Here is a 26,217-nt window from a genome sequence, read left to right on the forward strand (position 1 = left end):
GCATGCTCTGACTCTCTCCATAAGCATATGGAGGGAGTCATGGGAGAGCCTGGGTGCAGCCGTGCACCTTTGTGCAGTGCTTATCAGTGTTTGCAGCACCTCAGTGCTTCAGAACACTGACAGCGCAACTGTCAAAATGAATGTGTACATGGCCCCTTTAAGGAAACTGGCTGATGATGCGTCATCAGATGGCATCGTCATCAGATGACATCATCAAACCGGCTTCCTTTTAATTGGCCGGGAACCTCACAAGCCCAATCAGGGCAAAATCACTTGGAGGAGGCAGGATGAAGACGGGAGTGGAGTTTGAGGCCGCTGTCTGCTCCAGCTGGCGAAATCGTGGCCTTAGTGTGGGACTTAGTCACATGCCGGTCACACCAGGTAGAGATAGTAAGTTTCCTTCCTTGAGGACATTAGTGAGCCACGTTCAGTATTTATGACAATAGCTCTTATAGTCATTTTCTGATGTTAGCCTATAAATTACCAGATGGAATTCAATTTCATAACTTGATGGTATGGTGGGATTTGAACTCCCAACCTTTCTGCGACAGCACCTCCCAAACCTAGAAGGACAAAGGCAGCAGGCGCATGGGAACACCATCACCTCCAAGTTCCCCTCCAAGTCACACGCTATCCTGACTTGGAAATATATCGCCATATCTTCATAGTCGCTGGGTCAAAATCCTGGAACTCCCTCCCTAACAGCACTGTGGAAGTACCTTCACTACACGGACTGCAGCGGTTCAAGAAGGCGGCTCACCACAACCTTATCGAGGGTAATTAGAGATGGGTAATAAATGCTGGTCAGGCCAGCGACGCCCACATCCCAGGAACGAATAAAAAAAACTCTGGCTTGCCTAGTCTAGTACCATATTCACTAGGCTATCATACCCTGTTCCAGTACAAACTCCAACTGAAAAATTGGTTGAGATGTTATAGAGCTCTGCCCATTTTTCCAGTTGGTTAGTTATGCCTACTTCACATGTGCTAATCAAGCATAATTGATTACAAACTCTTCCTCAACATGTCATGTAAGCTCCTTGATGCTTTAAGATAAAACAGAATACCAGCCATGGCTCAGTTGATAGCACTCTCATTTCTGAGTCAGAAGGTTCAAGCCCTACTCCAGAGACTTGAGCACATATTCTAGGCTGCCACTTTAGTGCATTACTGAGGGAATACTGCATTGTTGGAGATGCTGTCTTTCAGATGAGCTGTTAAACCAAGGCCTCATCTACCCTCTCATGTGGACATAAAAGATCCCGTGGCATTGTTTTAAAGAAGAGCAGGAGTGTCCTGGTCCCTCTTCTCTTATTTCAATTGTTTTAATGAGATGTCAAAACCAAAAATATAACCTTATCAATAAAATAATTAACTCTAGATTAAAATTTATAATAATTTTTTCCTACACTGGCATTCACTCCATCCCTCCCAAGCACCAGCACAGTAATTGGCACCACATGGTGAATCACAGAACACAAGTGAGCAAGAGCAGGTGCTCGTGGAGACAACTCACTGGAGAGCGAGTTCGGCTCCTAGCTCTGCTGAAGAGGACAGCAATGCCGACTTTAGGGACCCAGCCTTTAAAAGAAACCTTTCTGTGCACCTGTAATTGTACGAGGTACTGGAAAGTGTGCCTAGGAGCTGCCGCACCATGTCTGAGAGTATAGAGGACTCGGCTTTTAGCTTGTGTGGTGTTCTGTCACAAGACATCAACATTCTGCAATCATGGAGCATGTGGTCACCTCTAGGGATGCTGCAGCCAGCCCCTCACACCAGGAGTCTGTGTCACCTGTTCCTAATAGAACTCCTACAGTTCGCTCTCCCACAGGTCAGTGGGATTGATGAACCACAGCCCCGTGAGAGTGGCAGTGACGCAAAGAGTGGCACATGTTGTCCTTTCTCGCAATGACTGTAGGTCTGCTCCCTCATCAACCCTTCAACCAATGTCCACCATGGTGCCATAAAACCAGCTGGGCCAGACTGCCCTGGCTGCAGTTGAAGTGCTGCAGTCTGCAGCCAGACTCTCTCATGTCTGAGCTCCTAGCGGTCGCTGCCCATGAGCCTCTCAGTGATCCTCATCTGAGCATCAACACTCTTCCACCACCCTTGCTGAAGTCATGGGGGAGCACGTTATAGGAGTGTTAATATGGGCAAGAAATCACTTAAGAAATGCACTTTGGATTAACACTTTGGTGAAAATAGGGGGCCAGATTTTGCTGTCAAAACAATGGTGAGACGAATGGTACAAATGGCACAGCAACTATAGGCGATGGACAGATGCGCGATTAAACTCAAAAATCCAAAAGTTGCTGTCCGAGTTGCGCTACTCCACCATTAGCTTCATAAAAATAGCATCTTGCTGCTGCCTCATTTTTAATACGCATTGAAAGCCGTGAAGTTGCTGTATTTACACAATTGATACAAACTAAACTTACCACAGAAAGTTAAGTCAAGTCATTTCAAGTCTAAGTACCCTTTTAAAGATGTGATAAGTGTTAATTACTGCCAATCAACCTCTCTGACACCGAAAACTAACTATTAAAAATACGTAAGCTCAGCGTAAGTTCGAGGAACAGCACCTCATCTTCCGATTAGGCACTTTACAGCCTTCCGGACTCAATATTGAGTTCAACAATTTCAGATCATAACATCAGCCCCTATTACATTTTTACTTATATTTTTTATCCACTCCTTTGTTTTGGCCCTTTCCTCCCCCCCCCTTTTTTTCTCTCCCACATGGCAGCTGTCTCCCATTCTGCCAGCGCATTTCACACCTAATCTAGAGCCGTCTTTTGTCTCCATTAATCCTATCACCATCTTGTCTCGTTTTGAATACCTCTTAATGTCTCTTTACTTCTCTTTTGTTCTCTCCCAGCCCCCATACTGGCCTTTTAATCTATTTCATTTCCTGTGCTTCTTCAGTCATGACAAAGGGTTTTGACCCAAAACGTTGACTCTATTTTCTCTCCACGGATGTTGCCTGGCCTGCTGAGTTTTTCCAGCATTTTCTGTTGTTATTTCGGATTTCCAGCATCTGCAGTATTTTGCTATTGGATTAAAAATATGGAGTCTTATTCCTTCAGTTTTTAATTGTTATTGGAGATTTTAAAATTTTACATTTTATTTACTTTTCCTTTCTATCTCTTTTCTCACGTGCTCTTAATCCACTCTTTCTTTCCCTCTCTTTATTTCTTTTTCTGTGCTTGATTTGACATTGAATTCACCCACTCTAACTTACACTTCCTTCTCGGTCCTTGTGCTGTTAATTTCACAATCCTTCAATCTGATCGGTTAAGGAGATGCACAGTTGCTTTCCCTGTTCACTCAGGTCCCAGATGCCCCATTTCCCTCGCTGCGACGTTATCAGCTCGCACTTTCAGCAACTTGGCATGCAAAAAAATTGTCCGTCGGCTGAATGTCTAACTAACGGCAGATGCTGTTAGATGCCCTGCCACAGCAAATTATGGCCCATGATGTTATCCTGGTCAGCCATTAAAAAAAATCACAGCTTTTGACATTGTGATTTTGTCTACAGTGTGGTGCCATAGTAGCTACTGAGCCTGCAGTGTCAGATGTCACGTATATTCATGTTGGTCAGAGGTTGGAAGTTCTTTATTGCAGGCTGGAAGATGGTGTTGAGGAGTGTTAATGCTCAGAAGGCATTTGTCTTTTTAAAGCAGGACCTCAGGGATCTGGATCCACTGCCTGTACAGCTGCTGCCAGAGGTGTCCTTTCCCTTTTGCAAGAGGCCCCTTCTTTGCCTGCACCTCCTGCTCCTGCCCATCTGTGATCAGTGAATTCACCTCTGTTATTCTCCCATCAATATAAGATAGTCACCAAGAAATCCAAAAAGGAATTCAGAAGAAACTTCTTTACCCAGAGAGTGGTGAGAATGTGGAACTCGCTACCACAGGGAGTGGTTGAAGTGAATAGTATAGATGCATTTAAGGGGAGGCTGGACAAGCATATGAGGGAGAAGGGAATAGAGGGTTATGCTGATAGATTTAGATGAGGAAAGATGTGAGGAAGCTCGTGTGGAGCATAAACACCGGCATAGACTGGTTGGGCCGAATGGCCTGTTTCTGTGCCGTATATCCTGTGTAATCCTCTGTAATCCTTTGTATACTCTCTATCCAGGTGGAAGTAATGGGCTGCTGCATGCAGAAAGGGAAAATAAGACAGACACACATTACAAATATAAAGCTGTTTGTAAGCCCCTGGGCAACAACAATGTAATGCCCTCGATAATGAAAGCCAGCAGAATACTTGTAAATATCTAATGCATGAGAAACCCTTATGCTGTAGCACTAGCTATTTCACTGAAACTCCTTCTTAATACAAAGGGAGAGGTCTCAGCTACTGCTGGAAGTGTTCTGATCTTAAATATTCTGTCCGTATAAAGGCCTCATAATTTTCTGAAGGAGAAGGTGACTTTTAACAGAAGATAGGTCAATGCCATCAGAGTAGGACTGGGTCCTACTGTTAAGAAATGAATTAAGAAAGAATGATATTTTCTTAGCTCACAGCCAGCTGAGCTGAAGAAAAAAAAGAAAAGAATGTTCCAGCCTGCAGCTGATAACATGTCGAAAAGCCAGCTCAGCCAAAGAGAGAAAACAAATAAACTGGTCCCCACTTGCAACTTGTGGGCAGGCTGTCTGATGGCTGAAGAGAAAATGAAAATGGCCTCAAAGGGGCAAGCGTGCCGGTAGATGCAAAAACAGAGGTGGGTGGATGAGAGGTCACATGGGATGAATCAGCAAACTTAACTGGACCAGCCACATAAATACTGTGGCATCAAGAGCAGTTCAGAGGCTGGGTATTCTGTGGCGAGTGTCTCATCTCCTGACTTCCCAAAGCCTTTCCACCATCTACAAGGCACAAGTAAGGAGAGTGATGGAATACTCTTCACTTGCCTGGAAGAGTTCAGCTCCAACAACAACAAGCTCAACACCATCCAGGACAAAGCAGTCCGCTTGATTGGCACCCCATCCACCACCTTAAACATTCACTCCCTCCACCACCGGCGTACCGTGGCTGCAGTGTGTACCATCTACAAGATGCACTGCAGCAACTTGCCAAGGCTTCTTCAGCAGCACCTCCCAAACCCGCGACCTCTTCCACCTAGAAGGACAAGGGCAGCAGGTGCATGGGAACACCACCACCTCCAAGTTCCCCTCCAAGTCACACACCATCCTGACTTAGAAGTATATCGCCCATCCTTCATCGTCGCGGGGTCAAAATCCTGGAACTCCCGCCCTAACAGCACTGTGGGAGTACCTTCACCACATGGACTGCAGCGGTTCAAGAAGGCCGCTCACCACCACCTTCTCAAGGGCAATTAGGGATGGGCAATAAATGCTGGCCTTGCCAGCGATGCCCACATCCCATAAACGAATATTTTTTAAAAATCGAGTTAAGTTAAGTAGAAAGCTTCATTTAAAACTTTATCAGAGCATTACAAAACGTTACTCCTGGGCGTGAGAAAATGATATAAAAATCACGACACAGGTATAACAGCAGGAAGTGAGCACAATTGCAAAACTTTTAATTTTGGATAAGAAAGATGAATTTTGTAAGTTTCCATAATCACTAATAACCTGCTGTTATAGTGAGTTTCTAATGTGTTGTAAAGTGCCCCCAAATTAAACACATTCCAGAGGCATCTATTTAGCTAAGCAGGCACTATTGTTTTAGTTCTTAACATTGTTATCTATAATGCAAAGTTTATGGAACAGGCTCCGCTATTTCACTATCGTTTTCGTACGTTCTTATTATAATTTTTGTGTGTGTGTGTGTGGGGTGGGGGGGGGGGACCTGCTTAAATATGTTTGAAAAGAGCTGGAGATTCCTCCCTCCCACCATGACACTGAAAGCACTTCTGATATATTGAAAAAGGCAGAGAAGTCGGGGTAGCACAGAGGACAACCGATCACTAGCGAAAATAAAGTAACTTGTCTTCAGGGCATTGCATTCCACGAGGGGGGAGGATGTGCGAGTGTCCGTGTGTGATTGCACGCCACTTTGATGAAATCACACGCTCTTCCTTAAGAGGAATAGGTACAGAAGAGGAGGGAAAGAGCCTTGGAGAGAGCACACTCCAGACAGCACCACAACAGCTTCAGGCTGACAGGTCAGTTAATCGGTGGCATCGTCACTGCCGAACTGGATGATCTCCATTCTCGCTTAATCTGAACACCCCCACATGATGCTTTGATCAAATCTGTTCAATCCATTATTATCCAATTTGACAAAGGTCAGTACTGATGCTTGTCTAATTATCTGTCGGTGCCCGTTATCTTCTTTGCTGATGTTTGGCTGTTCGGGGGGGGGATGGTGAACAAATCAGATTTAGTAGATGTTTGTTCCACAGTGTTCCATTGATCGAGGACCAAAATGGATGTTTTCATGAAAGGATTGTCCAAAGCGAAGGAAGGAGTGGCTGCTGCCGCCGAGAAAACCAAGCAGGGTGTAGCAGAGGCGGCCGAGAAGACTAAAGAGGGAGTGCTATACGTTGGTATGTACAGATTGGGGAATTTAAAGCCGATGAATGTGTAATGTAAGGTCGTGTCGTTCCTTCCAGTTATACAATGAAACGTCCCTTTCGACCGTCACTAGATGGGTGACTTTTACAGTCGTGGCATTATAATGGGCTAAAGCGGCCTTTTTTAGTGAATATTCCAAATACAAATTAACTGTATCAGTTGCTAATAATAAAGGAAAGCCGTTTTATCTCGGGAGAACGACGTCTGGAGCTGCGTTCTGTGTTCGCTGGGGTCTGATTCAGTCTCAAAGGTCGTATTTCCGCTCAGCAGATGGACCAGCCATATGGCACTCTCTTCCAGCCCTGCGAAAAATATCCTCTTTCCAAGGATGTGGCATCCAACACATTCTCAGCCGCACGACTGCCTTTAAAAAAAGCAAAAAAAATAATGCTGGCATGTCGCAAGAAATGTTCAATTCTGAAGGGATCGCGAAATCGTTTGCAAAATTATGGTTACTGCCAATTGCCCTCGAATAATGATCTTTATATTTCACCTTTTCTTAGGGTCCAAAACCAAAGAAGGTGTTTCAAGTGTCGTTTCAGGTAAATTCACACATGTTAGAATAATGAAAATGTGTAGCGGTTCAAAAGTAACATTTTTGTACTTGTTTTAATCAATGGGCCGAAGTCAAACGCTTTCTATGGTTGAAGATGTTGGTTGTGCATTGGTTCGATCGTAAATGTTAATTTCAGAAAGTGATCAATCCATTAACATGTGTGGGGTATACCAGTAATTATAGTTCAACACAGCGTGTCGTGAAAAATGAGCGGATTTACCAGGAGTGTAGCTTACACTTACAGTGTACCTCTAGCTGAATAAAGAACTTGCCATCCTGTACATCCGTTAATTGTAACTGTGTGTTGCAAATGGCGAAGTTAAATGCACGAATTAGTTTCACTGCAATAAGGTAAAACGTTTCTTCGAAAGGTTGCCTTATAGATGAATGTATTGAGTTAACCTGGATTTTACAATGTGAAGTAATAAACACATATCGAAGTTTAGAATTACCATGTGCGATATTAGTGTATGAATACTTAATATATTCATATAACATTACTTTGTGCATTATTTTACGGGAAGTGTTACCCATTTAAAATAAACAGGTTAAAGTCTCCATTTTAAAAAGTGGACACCTTAATGTCACACTAATACTTTAACTGCACGTTTGCTAATAAAGCACACAATAATTTCTAGGCTATTGTCTTCAGGAACAATTTGAATTTGTTTAATATAAGGTTACCAAGAGGTCTGTTAATAATTTAAGGCTGCAGTTATACTGCACATACCGGTCTCAAAGCAGTCTGTGTTCAAATGGTTGTAGAGACCAGAGTTATGCATTAAATATTTCAGGGTTTCCATAGCCAATTCAGGGTGCATACTTGTGTGCATACTATGGATATCAGTGTGATTATGCACATAAGTGCAAAAGATACTAAAAACAAGTGAAAATGCAAAATCAAGGACGAAATTAATGCTATTAATACCAAAAAATAGAATGTTTTTAGTATACTTCATTGCTGAGATGCAGTTTTGGACTCTACGCCTGGAGACCAGAGTTATAATGCCTCCCGCGAACTAAAAAATGGGTTTGAGCCCAAAACTGCCTGGAATTTTACTTCTCCTACTTTAATGCACCATCGACTTAAATTGGACTCCGCAGCTTTGCTGCCACAGAGACATAAAAGTGTCAGTATAACTGCAGCCTAAAAAGACTATAAAGAAACTGCATTCATATAGTGCCTGCAATGTAGCAAAAATTCCCAAATGATCAATCTATTTACATCACTATTTAGCCAAACATCTTGAATAGTGTACCAAACACTGTCTTTAAAGGTATATGAGCTTTCTTTCAGAAATATTCTCATATATTTCTTTTTAAAAATCACAACATCTGTTCCATATCTCATGCTTACCATTTTGACCGGGGAGTAGTCACTCCTAGTCAGAGTGACCAAAAGGAAAGAGTGTGTGATTAAAAAATATGTATTTTTTTTAGAAGGAAGAGCACATGATGATATTGTCAAATAATTTAAGGGACAACAAACATATTCAGTGTACTGAGGAACTGCTAAGCTTTACTTAAAGAAGCATCATTTTCTGAAATTTTAGATTGCAAAATTCCTCTACTCAAACCACAACAGAATTGTTAGGATGATGATCACCTTGCTGTAGTAATATTTACAATCATGGTGTTTTTGAAAAGTTTGAAAGATGTCATATTGACCACCTTGAACTGTTCAAGCTATTGAATTGTTAAAGTTCTTCACATTATTCTAAAATTGATACAGATATGCACGTTCACAGTCCTATCTTTTATGCACTCACATTAATTGGTGTTTAAGGGTAGAACTTTCTGTCCTGCCAGCTAAAAATTATAGCACATAACAGTGGGAGGTCAAACAACTTGGTTAAAATGTTCCTGTCTTCATAAATTAATTCTATTTTTCTCCACACCAAAATTAATTTACATTGAAATGAAACACTTTTCAGTGAATCTAGACTTCTATTGAAGAGATGGATACAGGCTTATTAAAAAGTCCAAAGAAGCTATAGATTCAATTCAAGCAATTCATTTTAAATGGATCAGAAAAGAGGCATTGAGTATAAGGAACAGCAATAAGGAAAGCTCTCTCTGAATGAGAATCAAAGTATGTTGATGCTTGTTTTTTAGTGGCTGAAAAGACAAAGGAGCAGGCCTCTTTGGTGGGTGGTGCTGTTATCACTGGGGTCTCAGCTGTGGCTCAGAAGACAGTGGATGGAGCTGGGAACATCGCAGCAGCCACTGGTCTGGTGAAAAAGGAAGATTTCCCATCTGAAGTAAAGGTCAGCCTTCATCAAGCATGCACACCACACCCTCTGCTGCTGTAATTGTACATCAAACCATTCAGATTGAACTAATGCTGCGTTACATGCTTTAAAAAAATAATGAGGAACGCCCAGCATACAGTAGAGGAAACTAAAAATCTTAATTTTATTTGGACGCTAATACCTTCAAGCTGTTTTATATGTCTCAGGGTTTGAAATAAACTCTTACTAATAATTTCCATTATAGGCAGAAGTTAATGTAGAAATCCAATGGGGGCTAAATTTGGCTCTGTAGCGTCCATTTTTTAGGAACAATGCACCTGCCTAACGCTCGAAAATGGGGTCTGAGATGCACACGCACACTTCCGACAGGAAGTGCATAAGATGCCATCTTGGTAAAGGGGTTTGCACGTGCACGCCTAATGACCGCTAGCAGCATGCTGAACAGGCAAATTATGACATCAATCGGTGGGCAACGCTGATTTGACACCAGCACTGCCACTTTCGAACTCCACACTCCAGCCTACACCCTGTCTTAACTTCGCACAGCTGAACACGACGTTAAATGTAATGAAGGAACCCCCACCAGCGCTATTTAAAGGGATCATGAACTACTTACCAGTTAGTTGCTGGATTATTTGTTCTGGCTGCTGGTGCAATTGTATGTATTTTTGGAGCTTTCTTATACCTGGCTAAAGTTTGAATAGTCTAGAGGGTGCTGTATAGCCTTTGTGTATCTTAGTGCTCTGATGAGGTGCTGCAGCATGAGTGGTGAAAGGCTGCTGACCTTCAATTGAGGAAGCTGCAGATGGCCTTGGAGGGCAACCTCAAGCAGCTCTCCACTCAGAAGGTCCTACTTCAGACTGTACCATCTTGGCCTGGGCTGCAGCAGTCTGGGCTGGCTGGCTGACAGGCAACAGCAAGGGCACTGGTGGAGTGACAGGGATGGGAACAGAAATGCTGTCATCCTGAGAGACAACAACAGGTTTGTGCTCCATGGAGCCACCGCCACTCTCCCAGTGTGTGCCTCAGCAATCCTACTGATCTGTTGAAGAACAGATTGATGGAGTACTGTGATGCCCTGGAAGCCGCTTTGAACAGTGGTACCCAGACCCACGATGGCAGCAATCTGAGCTCGCAAGGCAGCAGTCTGAGCTTCCATTGCAGCACTCAGACCTTTGATGTTAGCTGTTTGCGTTGCAGTGGAAGCTGTTTGTGTTGCAATGCATGCTGAGACATCGGCCATCAGACGCTGCATCATGGTGGGTTCCACAATTGTATGGATAGAGGTGACCACCCGTTCCATGTTGGAAAGGATGGGCTCCAAGCTCTGCGCAAAGCCCTGTGCCAAGTTGGTGCTGCTCTGCTCCCTGCTCCTTGACATTGACCACAGGCTTTCTGGCAGGCTTTCCAATGCACCAAGCATTTGGTTGTGTACACCCATCAAGTACACCCATCAACTTTCATCTGTAGCCCAGCCCATCGAAGTCCTCATCTGACTCCTCTGCAGCAGAACTAGTGCGCGACTTCGCCCTCTGGCGAGCTGGTACCTGGGCTACCTTTCCTCCTGCCCTGGCTCCTGCAAACTTGGGCCTGATGTCTCATCACGTGCAGATCCCTCCTCTATCCTAGCCTCTAAAATATGCACAGTGTCAGTCTCTGAGCTGGTGGCTGTGAGTGTAAGATCAAGTGACGGTGTCTCTTCATCTTCACTCTCTTCTTCCTCTTCCTCCGCTGACTGGGAAGGTTCCAGTTCTTGGGTATCTGAAATGAAAAAGGGACATGGATAGGGTTGTGGTGAGGGAAGAGGAGATAGTAAGAAGTGCATGCTTACACCATCTGAAGCTTGTGAGTCAGAAGATGTTGTGGGATGAGGGAGAAGTGTGACAAGAGGAGAATTAGGTATGTAGGTACCCTCATCATCGATCCCTCCAGCCCTGCCAGTATCCACGGCCTCAGCAATGCCCCTTTCCATGATGGCCAGCACTGTCTCTTCCATGGGTGTTAAAACTTGCAGGCGTGCTTGTCCTCTTCCAGTTCTTTGCTGCTGCCTCCTGTTATGCGCCACCTTTTCCTGCAAGAAAGAGGGAAGTGTGTCAGTGAGTGTCCTGCAATATGTTTGGGTGATGTGGCTGTCATGGTTGAATAGCTGCCAGTGTGTGTGAGCTGTGAGTTGTGAATGTGAGGCTTGCAACAGTGCTAAGTGTGTGAGGGTGAGCTAAAGGATATGAATTTTAGGGTTGAATACTGATTGAGAGAGATTGTTGGTAGATGGGTTATGGGGACTAGTGAATTGAACAGTGGATGAAGCTCATGGTGCAGTTGGCCAGATATGACATTTGAAGATGAACTCACTCACCTTGGCAACTTGTGGGAGATCGTTAAACTTCTTCCTGCACTGCATTGATGTTCTTGGAGCAACACTCCTGGCATTGTCCTCCACCACTACTTCTTCCCACTGCCTCCTGAGCATATGTCTGGTGGGCCTCCTGCCCCCCTGCGGATACATAATGTCTCTCCTTTCCACCTCTTGCACCAAGATCTCCAGTGCATTGTCAGTAAACCTTGGTGCTTGCACTCTCGTATGTTCAGACATTCCTCAAAGTATCACAGCCTAGATTCACTTTTGAAAAAATATCCCACCACTTTTTGCAGCCACAATGCACCTCCCATTTAATACATGTAGGCTGCTTTTAAGTAGCACTAGACCCCTGCTGATGCGTGCAGCCAGTGAACAGCACGGGACTGCTGGGTGCATGCAGCAATCATTTAAAAGAGCAGGCAGCATGAATTTAATGTGCTCCCTGCAACGCAATGAACGGTTGCGGGTTAATCGTGTACCGCGATCCCCACATCCATTTTCTGGGGTTAGCCAATTTAACCCCAATTAGTTTTATTACTTCCTCCCTGAAACTTTTAGTTGCAAAATCTTATTTTAAGCCTAAGACTAGGTCTTTCTGAGTTTTAAATTTATGAAAAAATTATCTAATCTTCTTCAAATTGTGGACTCTAAGGACAGTCTGCTGCACAACACAGTGGTATTCAACATGCTGCACCACAGAGTAATAGAATGTAAGGTTGTGGGTCTGATTATTTACATTGTGGGTTCTCAGTCTTGGCTAGGCTGTCTGGAGATGGGATGAGTTCACACTTTCTAACAGCCGGTTACTGGATTGTGCTTTCTTAGCCAGGCAATGGTGTAAGTGAAAAAGGGGACCTAAAAGTAGGTAGAATTAATAATTTAAAAAATATAAGACTTTGTTAAAGTACACATTGTTACAATTGAAGGGCAACGTACAATGCACATATGCCTTTCCAGTTTATTGGCAACCCATGCAGGAAACAAAAGGACTTTTTAAAAATCTGTATTTGTAGAGTAGCAAGGTGGCCTGATGACCTAGGGTAAAAATAAGTGACTCAAGACCATATTTTAATTTGTCATAAAGAGTTTAAATGCCCTTTATTCATCATCATTCACAACCTACAAATGAAATGGCATATATGAAATGGAACATATGGTATTGAAACCTAAGACTTCATGAATGTCAGTCATGAGTCACCTGTAATTAGGTTCTTTAATCCTTCTCGAACTGTTAAAAGCCACTTAACCAGTTTAAATGATGAAAAGTTTGGTGACCTAATGGTGGGATGCACAACATGTGTGTGAAATGACAGGTCCTTGTTAACAAATGAGATTGAGGGTTATTAGAAATACACAAAGGGAATACTGGGGATAGGTGGGCTAGATCGCCAAAGTATTGCGATGTTATTATTACTACTATGTTAATATCTATCTGCCTGAGCAGAATTTGGAGTCATGTATTATCAGGGAACATGACCTGCCTCATACACTAATAAAATAACCTTTTTTTGTTGTTCAGCAGTGCATTTTGTGTTGACAGGATATCTGATCATTTTTACCTCTTAAAATTAGCATAACTATATAAGAATATCTGAACTACTAAAATGAACATCATTAAAAGAAAAAAAACCTTACAGTATATAGGAGTAGGCCGTCCAGCCTCCCAAGCCTATTCTGCCATTCTATTAGATCATGTCAATAGGTGATATTTCATCCCTCTTGCCTCTTCACAGTTAGTGACTAGGTCTGCCCTGAGGACAGATAAGGAAAAACCATTTATATTAACAGTAGTCCAGAGGCAAATATGTGTTAAATGCAAAACACATAAAATAGGTTTCTGATACCTATTTTAAATAAAATGCTGGTCAGATTATACCTGCATTTATGGAGCTGATCCTATCTGTTCCCACATCCATGAGAGCAACAATATGGGAGTTAGCTGTTTGTTATCTATAACCAACAAATCTATCCTTCAGAACAGGTATCAAAATCCCACAGTAACTGGCAACATTTTTGAGTATACGCTATGTTAGAAAGTCTGGCATATCTCCTCATTACTATACAATAGTGGGCACCTGAAGTGCACCTTCACTATGACACAGTTATTTTATGAGCAGAATAATGTGTTTGATTATACTGGATTTTTGGATTGAGGGGTGGAGTCTAAACTCTGGATTCCAGATCAAAATACAGTCTTTCACCAGCCATCCTTACAACTTGAGTCAGTTTCAAAACTTATATATGGGAAAGGTTGAGGCAGAACAAATGATTCATGACAGGAGTCAGGATGAATCAGCAACAGACACTGATAATATTTTTACAATCTACTGTGCCGAGGGCCTTAGGAAAACCATGAATATTACAAAAAGCCTATGGAGTTTGCTTTTGTTGCTCAGGGATCACAGGAACCAGACATAATGACCTGTAGAGTAGACTGCATCATGCCTATCGTATCATCTTTGAGGCTAATGAAACAATTAGTGGTCTAGAAGCTAAAAGCAGTTTTTACCTTCACGACTGCTGGAATAACTGTGCTAAGGACTGCCTCAAGTAGAAGCAGTTCAATATTGGAGCCTTTGGTGCTGTCGAGTCTGCCCTATTTGCAAGGGTATGGGAAAGAATTCCACAGCACTAATAGTAACAGACAAGGAACTGTGTATATGCAGTTGTTTAAAAGTTGCAATTGCAAATTCAAATTTACAGCTCTGGCTGTGGGCTACCCCAATGGCTGAAGAAACAGCCCAGGAAAACTATCTGGTGAGGTAGTGTGCTGCTCCCCCAACGGTTGTAATGCTATCTCAGTTTCTTTACAGCTCTACCACTGTAATGTGTATTGTGGCACTGTAATGTCTTCAATTCCATGATAAATCACCCATTGACTGCTAACTGCTTGTATCACTGCCAAGCTAAAAGAAAAGGCTTACACAAATGCAAGGACAAGTGGAAATCCAGCAGACAGGGAGAGCTATAAATAGCAACAAAGGGATACAAAGAAAGTAATGAGGTGCAAAAAGAGAATTTGCAAAAAACTTTGCAAGGAATATCAAACCTAACAGCAAATGTTTTTATACATATATTAAGGGAGTAAAGGAAAATATGGGCCCATTAAAGACAGATGCAGGAGAGACTATAATGGATGATAATGAAATGGTAGACTTGTTAAATGAGCACTTGTATCCGTGGTACAAGGGAACTTAAACATAAAACAAGGAGAGGAACTTAGTGGATTTAATATAAGTTAAAAAAGGTGATGGAGAAAATAATGAGACTTAAGACGAATCTGCAGGACTTGATGGTTTCCATCCCTGGGGATTAAAAAACACAGGTGTGGAAATTGTAGGTGCATTAGTCATAATTTTCCAAAGTTGTCGAGATTCAGAAATTGTGCTTTTAGATTGCAAAATTGAAAATGTCATTCTATTATTTAAGAAGGGAGGGAGGGAGTAATCTTATTAGGCCAAGTTTTTACAACATATGAAATGCAATCATATATCCCTCCTTTGGGAAATTATGTGGAAATAGTCTGTCCAAATATTGAGCTGCAACAGTGTTCCAGATTCTTTCAATAATAAGAGGGATATTGCTGAATTTGAATAAATCTGATAAACTAGATTTGATTAAAATCAGGAATGTAAACCTGGTGCTTCCAGGTTATTTGACTAACACGCCAGCAATTTCCTCACCAGTTTCTTTTAATCTCTGGGGGTGTTAACCATCAGCAGCCATTTTATAAATTCAGTATTTCCTTGAAACTTCTTCAACAGCCAGTTTAAAACAAAAAAGAAGAATAGCACCAAAACCTAGCAGATTTGGGGTGCCTAGGTTTTCTGATTACAACACCAATAATGACTCATTTGAATGGGTTATCATCAATGTCACAATCAAAAAACCTTTTTAATGGAGTTTGCCATTTTCTGCCTGTTACAGTGCGAGGATCTAATTTTTCAAATAAACGTGGGCATTTCTAGTTATAGGAGCATTGAATCAATTCTACCCATTCTGGGAGAAATTCATTATAGCCCTGCTTGTGGTGTTAAATTTTAAAAGTTGAGAAAATTAGCGCCATGCACTAATGTTTCAAAAAAAATTTAAATTGTGCCATTTGCACTCCAGGAAGGAAGTGGAGCACTAAATCAAGCGCGCCACTTCCTTCTTTGAGCGCAATCAGCAACAGGCGGGGCGGAGACTTCAGCAGCGCTGCACACTGGGCCGTGCAGCGCTGCCGCGTTCAAAGGCTCCTTCCCTCCCTTAAAGGGAAGGGCCATAGCTACAGGCTCTGCCATATGAAAAGCACCTACCTGGACCACCAAGGCAGTTGTGATCCCACGCGATGAGCCCGGCACTCTGCTTGAGTGCCATACTTGTTTTGGTCAGATTTTGAAAGACCTGAATCTACTACTCAGCTGCCAGGATAAGGAAACTGGATTAAGTGTAAACACAAGAAGCGAGCTGTTGAGTGTTGGTCTTCTGAAATCCACCCAAAACAAGCACCTATATCTAAATAGAGAAGGGGTGATACAGAAGGGAAAGTCACCCCTGACTACACTTACACACTTCCTAAGGTCAGCTCAAATGTGCCATTGGTTGAGGCCTATGATCAGGGAATCTGTCAGAAGATTGGATGGTGTTGAAAGAGCTAAAGAGAATGGAAAGAAAATTGATTGCATTATAAAAAGGAAGGCAGTCAAATACATTTCTGTTTGTAATGACTATTTCCCAGACTGACTGTGACTTGTCTGGACGGTCGCAGTGGCATTCAGTTGTATGAAGCAACAAGAAGACCATATTCACGAGGCAATTTTAATATATGAACAATTCTGAGGCCTATTTTGTTTGTGCCAATTAACATTTTGGCTACATAGGAAAAATAAAGATTAAAGCAATGAAGAAAGTATCTGTTTATTCAGCAACCTATTGCCAAACAGATTGGACCTACAATGCCCAAGCCATTCCTTTCACACTCATCACTATTGGAGGGTGGGGAAAGGTACCGTTATGTCTCACCATTCACTGCAACTCACTAAGCCACTTCCAAAGGTGCACACAAATCTGTCCAAGAATGCAAAGTCTTGAAACTAAAAATTTCAATGTTTGACAGCACATTAATAAAAACTTCACATGAACATTGGTGCCTACCCGTGTGTGCTGTTAGTTGGTATGATTGGACTAGGATGAGGGTGAGTGTGAGGGGTGGCTAGTGAGATGGGGAAGTGATAATAGAGAGGGCTGGTTGGAGGTGCAAGGTAAGTTGGTGTGAGTAAGGATGTGCAGGAGTAGGGTAGGGAAGGCAGAGTGATGGGGATGTGACGAGAAGCACAGCAGGATGAGGTTGAGTGTGGCTTTGCAGTAATGTTTCGTGATCTATTGAGATCATTGAAATGTTTGCGCCACTGCAGCCTGGCCCTCTTGACGACATCCTTGCTTCTGCCCTCCTGTGCAATGTGCAACCAGGCTGCGTTGATCTCCTGGGGAGATCTCTTCCACCCATTGGAAGGGAAGAGAACCTCCCTGCGTGCTGTGACTCCCTCCATAAGCATATGGAAGGAATCATGGGAGAGCCTGTGTGCAGCCGTGTAGTGCTTGTCAGTGTTTTCAGCACCTCAATGCTGTAGAGCACTAACAGCACAAATGTCAAAATGAATTTGCACATTGTCCCTTTAAGGCAACCGGCTGATGACGTGTCACCAAATGATGTCATCAGACCCACTTCCTTCAATTGGACCAGGAAATGCGCCCAATCAGGGGAAAGTCATGTCGGAGGCTGGGATGGAGTCAGCAGCAGGGCAGCGACCCGCCACCGACCTTGCCCGCCACTGACCCGCCAAGGTAGGGAAAATTGCAGCCTTAGAGTTGCAGGTTAACATGACATGATAGCCCAGTTAAAAGACACCTAGATATTGTAAACCAGTGCTTGAAAAGGCCAAGAACTTGGAAGAAGTAATAGAACAAAGAAATATGCTCTAACCATCTTACTTATAACAATGTTCACTACAAGATTAACAGAGAGTTTATACTGGTCTAAGCATTAATAAACATCTCATTACTCATTGTCTCAAACCTGCTTAATGAAGTCTCCTGACTCTTCTACCATTTGAATACATTTAGTATTCCAGCATCATTTTCGATGTCTTTTTGTGCTCCCAGCACCACCAGGACCAAATTTGTGAGATACCTGCTTCCAGTCGCATCCTCCTATGCCACATAGTATACCAAAAATAACCATATTTGCAACACATTTAAGTGGCATTGTGAATTAGTTTACTAGGTTTACATTAGGATACTGGGAAAAAACAGTTTAAGAATGGTAATATTCTATCAAATTACAGAAGCCAACTTTAAAGTTGTAATATTTCTACCTGGTATTTCTCCTGCAGTGTGAATGTGTTGATACCAGAAACATTTGCTGGATTATTATTGAAGTGAAAACTGCAGTGTTTTAATGGCATACAAATGTTTGGTCCAAGAACAAATGTTACAAGTTTTAATATTTATAAGTGTTATCCATAATCTTAACATAATAATTGAGTTTTCCTCACTGAAATAATTAGTATATTATACATATATATATATATTAAAAACAGCATAGATGAGAGCATGTGCAATATGATAAAAACACACCTCCATTTAATGGTTAAACGCAGTGACTGAAAATATATTTTTCATAGGCTCCTAGCATTTACTGAGTATTATATTCTCAGATGTATAATTTAAGACTCAATATATTGCATTTTAGATGTTTTACTTAAAATATACTTTATTAACATAATGTAAAACAAGATTAATATGCAGGAAGAAAAGAAGTGGTATCATGGTAGGTCTCCAAAGAAGCATTAGGAACTTATTAAATTGCTATGAAATCCACAGAAGCGGAATTACAGGCATCGTCCTTGCTAGTGCAGTGGGGACCCGAATCTGCATACTGCTCAACTAAAAGAAAATACAGCAGCCTAGAAATTCATCTCGGGATGTGGCGCAAAATGGGCAGTACCGGATCGGTCAATGGAACTGAATATCAGGTGCTGCGTAACAGGCGGCTGATCTGATACTGCCCGTTTTACATCACCGCCCGAGACGAATTTCTAGCCCATCATGTATAAACTAGAAATATAAACAGGCTGCAATCTATTACCAAAACAGGAATTTCATAGTTGGTAAAGTATGGGTCAGAATTTCCTGTGAATTTGTACCCAAAGACATGTGCAATTGTGTCATAAAAGTCAATTCGCGGCATTAAAGATTGAGGAAATGTGTGCATGTGTTACACACTGAGCCACAATGTGCCCAGGTGCAGGGCTTGATAAACAGGCAGAAAAAAATTTGAGGAAATTTGTGTGTGTGTTACACACTTACTTACGCTATCCAGAATTTTCTCTATTTTCACATTGTGGCTCAGAATAATGGCTCAGCCCCCAAGCTAAACAGCGGTGCATGCAAAATTCCTGCAATTACGCTGGTTCAGGGCGGGTATAAAATTAAGTCCAGAATTTCAGACACACAGGCACCTGATAGGAACATAGGAACAGGAGTAGGACATTCAACCCCTCGAGCTTGTGTCGATGAGATCATGGCTGACCTGTATCTTAACTCCATCCACCTGACTTGGCTCCATATTCTTTTATAACCGTGGCTAGCAAATAATCTATCAATCTCAGATTTAAAATTATTAACTGAGCTGGCATCTACTGCTTTTTGTAGGAGAAGATTCCACACTGTCTACCACCCTTTGCATGAAGAAATGTTTCCTAACTTCTCTCCTGAATGGCCTGGCTCTGATTTTAAGGTTATGCCCCCTTGTCCTAGACACCCCAGCGGAAATAGTTTCTCTCTACCTTATCAATTCCTTTCAAAAGCCTAAAAAACCGCAATCAAATCACCCCTTACCATCTATATTCCAGGGAATACAAGCCTAGTTTATGTAATCTCTCCTCATAATCTAACCCTTGGAGCCCTGGTAACATTCTGGTGAATATACCCTGCACTCCTTCCAAGGCCAATATATCCTTTCTAAGATGTGGTGCCCAGAACTGTACACAGTACTCCACATTTGGTCTAACTAGGGCTTTGTGTAGCTGCAGCAAAACATCCTCCTCTTTATATTCTAGCCCTCTAGTTATAAAGGCTAACATTCCATTCGCCTTTTTGATTTTTGTTTTGTACCTGACTAGGACATTTTAGTGATCATTGTACATGGACTCCTAAATCTCTTTGGACCACCACTGTTCCTAGCTTTTCACCATTTAAATATTACTCTGATCTATCCTTTTTTGGTCCTGAATGGATGACCTCACACTTACCTGTGTTGAAATCCACCTGCCACAGTTTTGCCCACTCACTTAATGTATCAATGTCTGTAATTTTATGCTCCTGTCTACACTACTTACTATGCCACCAATCTTGGTCTCATTGGCAAACTTGGATATATGGCTCTTTATTGTGTTATCTAAGTCATCAATAAATATAGTGAATAGTTGAGGTCTCGGCACAGATCCTTGTGGGACACCACTAGCCACTTTTTCCAATTCAAGTACATACCCATTATCCCTACTTTCTGTCTTCTACCGCCTAACCATTCTCCTAACCAGGTCAATAATTGACTTCAATTCCATGAGCTTTAATTTTAGCTAGCAGTCTCTTATATGGAACCTTATCGAATGCATTCTGTAAGTCCATATAAACTACATCCATAGACATTCCCCTATCTATTGCTTTAGTTACTTCCTCAAAAAATTCAATTAGGTTTGTTAGACATAACCTGCCCTTTAAAAATCTGTGTTGGCTCGCTCTAATCAGCTTAAATTTCTCTAAGAGCTCATCACTCTGTGCTTAATTATAGATTCCAATAACTTCCCCACAACAGATGTTAGCCTAACAGGGCTATAATTTCTTGGTTTCTCTCTCTCACCTTTCTTAAATAATGGAGTTACATTTGTAATTTTACAATCTAAAGGGACAATTCCTGACTCGAGAGAGCTTCAGAAGATTATGGCTAAATCATCTGCAATTTCCTCAGCTACTTCTTTTAAATCCCTGGGATGGAAGCCATCAGGTCCTGGGGATTTGTCAGTCTTCAGTGTCATTATTTTTCTAATACTGTTTTCTTGCTTACGTTAACCTTAGTGAGTTCCAGTCCTTGATTCATTATTAATTTCCCTGGAATGTCAGGTATATTATCCTTTTCCTCGACTGTGAAGTGCTTTGGGGCATCCTGAGGTCATGAAAGGCATTATGTAAATGCAAGTCTTCCTTCCTTTCTTCCTTCCCTCCTTCTTTCCTTCCTTCCTCCCTCCCTCCCTTCCTTCCTCCCTCCCTCCCTTCCTTCCTTCCCCTCCCTTCCTTCCTTCCCCTCCCTTCCTTCCCCTCCCTTCCTTCCTTCCCTCCCTTCCTTCCTTCCTTCCCCTCCCTTCCTTCCTCCCTTCCTTCCTCCCTTCCTTCCTTCCTTCCCCTCCCTTCCTTCCTTCCTTCCCCTCCCTTCCTTCCTTCCTTCCCCTCCCTTCCTTCCTTCCTTCCCCTCCCTTCCTTCTGTTCCCTTCCTTCCTTCCCCTCCCTTCCTTCCCCTCCCTTCCTTCCCCTCCCTTCCTTCCCCTCCCTTCCTTCCTTCCATCCCCTCCCTTCCTTCCTTCCCTTCCCTTCCTTCCTTCCTTCCCCTCCCTTCCTTCCCCTCCCTTCCTTCCTTCCCCTCCCTTCCTTCCTTCCCCTCCCTTCCTTCCTTCCTCCCCCTTCCTTCCTTCCCACCCATCCCTTCCCTCCTTCCTTCCTTCCTTCCTTCCCACCCCTCCCTTCCCTCCTTCCTTCCTTCCCACCACTCCCTTCCCTCCTTCCTTCCTTCCCACCCCTCCCTTCCCTCCTTCCTTCCTTCCTTTCCACCCCCCTTCCTACCTTCCCTCCCACGCCTCCCTTCCCTCCTTCCTTCCTTCCCACCCTTCCCTTCCTTCCTTCCCACCCCTCCATTCCCTCCTTCCTTCCTTCATTCCTTCCCACCCCTCCCCTCCTTCCTTCCTTCCCACCCCTCCCTTCCCTCCTTCCTTCCTTCCTTCTCACCCGTCCCTTCCCTCCTTCCTTCCCATCCCTCCCTTCCCTCCTTCCTTCCTTCCTTCCCAACTCTCCCTTCCCAACCCTCCCTTCCTTCCTTCCTTCCTTCCCACCCCCCCTTCCCTCCTTCCATCCTTCCTTCCCACCCCTCCCTTCCCTCCTTCCTTCCTTCCTTCCTACCCCTCCCTTCCCTCCTTCCTTCCTTCCCACCCCTTCCTTCCTTCCTTCCTTCCCACCCCTCCCTTCCCTTCTTCCTTCCTTCCTTCCTTTCCATCCCTCCCTTCCCTCCTTCCTTCCTTCCTTCCTCCCTTCCCATTCCTCCCTTCCCTCCTTCCTTCCTTCCTTCCTACCTTCCCGCCCCTCCCTTCCTTCCTTCCTTCCTTCCTTCCTCCCCACCCCTTCCTTCCTTCCTTCCCACCCCTCCCTTCCCTCCTTCCTTCCTTCCTTCCCACCCCTCCCTTCCCTCCTTCCTTCCTTCCTTCCCACCCCTCCCTTCGCTCCTTCCTTCCTTACCACCCCTCCCTTCCTTCCGTCCTTCCTTCCTTCCTTCCTTCCTTTCTTCCCAGCCCTCCCTTCCCTCCTTCCTTCCTTCCTTCCCATCCCTCTCTTCCCTCCTTCCTTCCTTCCCATTCCTCCCTTCCCTCCTTCCTTCCTTCCTTCCCACCCCTCCCTCCCTTCCTTCCTTCCCACCCTCCCTTCCTTCTTTCCTTCCTTACCACCCCTCCCTTCCTTCCCACCCTCCCTTCCCTCCTTCCTTCCTTCCTTCCTTCCCACCCCTCCCTTCCCTCCTTCCTTCCTTCCTTCCCACCCCTCCCTTCCTTCCTTCCTACCCCTTCCTTCCTTCCTTCCTTCCTTCCTTCCTTCCTTCCTTCGCACCCCTCCCTTCCCTCCTTCCTTCCTTCCTTCCTTCCTTCCCACACCTCTCTTCCCTCCCTTCCCTCCTTCCTTCCTTCCTTCCTTCCTTCCTTCCTTTCTTCCTTCCCACCCCTCCCTTCCCTCCCTTCCATCCAAGATGAACTGAGCCAAAACGTTCATCATGATGTACAAGGCCCCTTGGGTCGGAGCGATCATAATATGATAGAATTCTTCATTAAGATGGAGAATGAAGTAGTTGACTCAGAGACTAGGGTCCTGAATTTAAATAAAGGAAACCATGATGGTCTGAGGCGCGAGTTGGATAGGATTGATTGGGGAATGTCACTCAAAGGGTTGACGGTGGATAGGCAATGGCAAGCATTCAAAGACTGCATCGATGAACTACAGATATTGTTCATCCCAGTATGGCATAAAAATAAAACAAAAAAGGTGACTCAACCGTGGCTAACAAGGGAAATTAGGGATAGCATAAGATCCAAGGAGAGGTCATATAAATTGGCCAGAAAAAGCAGTAAACCTGAGGATTGGGAGCAGTTTAGGATTCAACAAAGGAGGACAAAGGGATTAATTAAGAAGGGGAAAATAGAATATGAGAGTAAGCTTGCAGGGAACATAAAAACTGACTGTAAAAGCTTTTATAGATATGTAAAGAGAAAAAGATTGGTGAAGTCAAACATAGGTCCCTTGCAGTCAGAATCAGGGGAATTTATAATGGGGAACAAAGAAATGGCAGACCAATTAAATACATATTTTGGTTCTGTCTTCACAAAGGAGGACACAAATAACCTCCCAGAGATGTCGGGGAACATAGGGTCTGATGAAGGGGAGGAACTGAAAGAAATCAGTATTTGTAAGGAAATGGTGTTAAGAAAATTGATGGGACTTGTAGTGTATGTACCCGTCTACCTTTAAGAGAACTATTTTAGGTGTGGCACTACTTTGTTTGGCTTCTGTATACTGTAATACCGACGGTGACCACACCAGTATATAAGTGTTGTGTCAGGATTTATTGGGCAGATTCGCCCTGACCTTCGAATAGTAAAGTCCTGTTTTAAGTTACTCTGGTAGTCTGTGTATTAATTAACTAAACAACCCACAGACTTTACAGTGGCGACGAGTCCGATCGTACCCTGCGGCAACAATACTTCCGAAGCAGTTAACGAGCGTCGAGAAGAGGCAACCGCCCTCGTCATTCTGCTGGGAGAAAACTCGAGTCTGCAGAGCTAGAAAGGAGGAAGAATTCAGAGACAAAGACTTCCATCAGCAACAGGCACTGACTGTCCCTTCTGCCACGGTGAGGAGTGAGCCGATCAGCACGAGAAGCAAGGCGGCCACGGTGACTGTGAGTAAGGGAAAGTAAAAAGAATAACCGGAGGATAAGGGCGGTGCACTCGACCACGGTCGAGGGGGAAAGGAGCCGGACAGAAGTCGGGTCCAGAGGCGCTGAGACTGGGGCAGCGTGGAGCAAGGAAGCCGCGGTACAGACAGGCTGTGGGACGCAACGGCGTCGTGAGACAGCTAGACCGCGACCGGCGAAAAAGGCCGGGCAGCGACCAAAGCCACGAAGCGCTGCGACCGGGAACGTAGGCGCGTGAAGAGATAAACTCAGCCGCAGCCGGGGAGGGAAGCACCGGACTGCGAGAGGGCTGGGAGGCGCGATTGGGAGCCGAGCGAGCGGGAGAGGCAGAGCCGACCAAGGGAGACTGAGCGAGAGCCAGTCCAGCGGCTGAAACTGTTCTCCGTCAACGGGGTGTACCCAGCGCCGGTAGAGCCGAGCGAGCGGGAGAGAGACAGAGCCCGAGCAAGGGAGACTGAGCGAGAGCCAGTCCAGCGGCTGAAACTGTTCTCCGTCAACGGGGGGTACCCAGCGCTGGTAGAGCCGAGCGAGCGGGAGAGAGACAGAGCCCAAGCAAGGGGAACTGAGCGAGAGCCAGCCCAGCGGCTGAAACTGTTCGCTGTCAATGGGGTGTACCCAGTGCTGGTTGCCCTGCCGAGAAAAGGGAAAGCACTGAAGCCGACGCGCAGGCTGTGAACCTGAAAGCCAACGGCCGTCGCCCATGGGGAAAGTGTACCCCTCCCGCCAGGGAAGAAACGCGGGAAGCCGCCATTAGGCGGGGAAGAAGACAGAAGCGGGAAACCGCCATTGAAGTGGGCGGGGAGAGAAGATAAGCGCGGGAAACTGCCATTTTCGCGGGAACCGCCATCTTGAAAAAAAAAAAAATTTTAAAGAAATAATTCGTGGTGTTTATCAGGAAGAGAGGAAGATGCCTAAGCGTGGTAACATCAACGATTTTAATTCCGAGGTAGAAGACTGGGCCACGTATGTGGAACACATTGAGATCTATTGTGAGGCCAATAAAATAGAAGGAGATGACAAAGCTATAACCTTGCTAAACTCGATGGGCGCAAAGACATACGGGCTCTTGAAGCATCTACTATCACCAGCTAAACCGGTGGATCAGACTTTCGATGATATTGTGGCTGTTCTGAAGGATCACTTGAACCCCACACAGTTGATGTTGGCGGAACGATTCAAATTCTATGCGAGAACGCAACGGAAAGATGAAAGCAACGCAGAATACTTGGTCGAACTGCGTAGACTAGCGAAATACTGCCAGTTTGGAGGGAATCTGACAGAGGCATTGCGAGACAAGTTTGTGTGCGGATTGGCAAAGGAAGGAACGCAAAAGCGACTACTCGAAGAGAACGACCTTACACTTGACAGGGCTGTCCTTATTGCAGCATCGCACGAAGCCGCAGCGAAGGGAACTGCGGAAATGCAGCTAAAGACAGCGGCACTCAGTGTGGATCAAATTACCTCGACAACAACAAAATGTTATCATTGTGGGAAGACAACACACGACCAGAGCCAATGCTGGTTTAAGAACCAGGAATGTAGGAAATGTGGCAAACTGGGTCACATAGCTAAGGTATGCCGGTCAGGGAAGAAGACCAACAACCAAAGGACCAACAACCAAAGGAAGCCATCACAGGAAAAGTACAACAAGGTACACAAGGTGGCTGAGAAGAGTTCAGACAAACAGAATTCGGACTCAGACCCAAACGGCCAGGAGCTGAGTAGTCTGAGAATTCACAATGTGAGTAAGGAAGCTGACCTACAAACTATCTGGGTCATGCTAAAAATAGCTGGAGTCCAAGTGAAAATGGAGTTGGACACTGGATCAGCTCTATCAGTCATAAATCGAAGGGATTACCACCAGCTATTCTCACATATACACTTAAGAGATACCAAGTTCATATTGCAGACATACACGGGGCATAAAGTATACCCCATGGGAAAGATAAGAGTCAAGGTGAGAGATAGGGGTAAAGAACACCCAAGAATGAACTTATACGTACTACCTGAGGGAGGACCACCACTTCTAGGATGGGAGTGGATCAAGAAAATAGACATGGAATGGCACTATCTAAAAGCCATAACGAGTGAGGACTCGGTGCAGACAATCAGCTCAGATTCTGAATCGGATGACGATAAGACCAACCCAAATGTGAAAGACAAGGCTAAAATGGACTTGCCGACTAAGGTTGGAAAAACGAAGGCATGCAGAAAGGCTTATGCTCCAGAGAAGAACAAAGTTT

General features: G+C 44.1%; 1 protein-coding gene across 2 annotated transcripts in view; it reads left to right on the forward strand.

Moving 5' to 3' along the window:
- The first annotated feature begins 5,925 nt into the window (after window positions 1-5,925).
- Window positions 5,926-26,217, forward strand: part of sncb (synuclein, beta) — a 122,331-nt gene continuing 102,039 nt past the window's right edge. The window contains exons 1-4 of one of the 2 annotated variants that reach the window (XM_085995267.1): window positions 5,926-6,133; window positions 6,374-6,517; window positions 7,049-7,087; window positions 9,217-9,368. In XM_085995267.1, the coding sequence (XP_085851393.1) occupies window positions 6,397-6,517; window positions 7,049-7,087; window positions 9,217-9,368 (312 nt within the window). In that variant the 5' untranslated portion in view covers window positions 5,926-6,133; window positions 6,374-6,396. Of the gene's footprint in view, window positions 6,257-6,373; window positions 6,518-7,048; window positions 7,088-9,216; window positions 9,369-26,217 lie in introns of both variants that reach the window. The other variant, XM_085995266.1, reaches the window with a different exon arrangement.

The sequence above is a fragment of the Somniosus microcephalus genome, chromosome 8, assembly GCF_052327205.1.
Source record: "Somniosus microcephalus isolate GS21.2 chromosome 8, FLI_Smic_1.0, whole genome shotgun sequence".
NCBI lineage: Eukaryota > Metazoa > Chordata > Chondrichthyes > Squaliformes > Somniosidae > Somniosus > Somniosus microcephalus.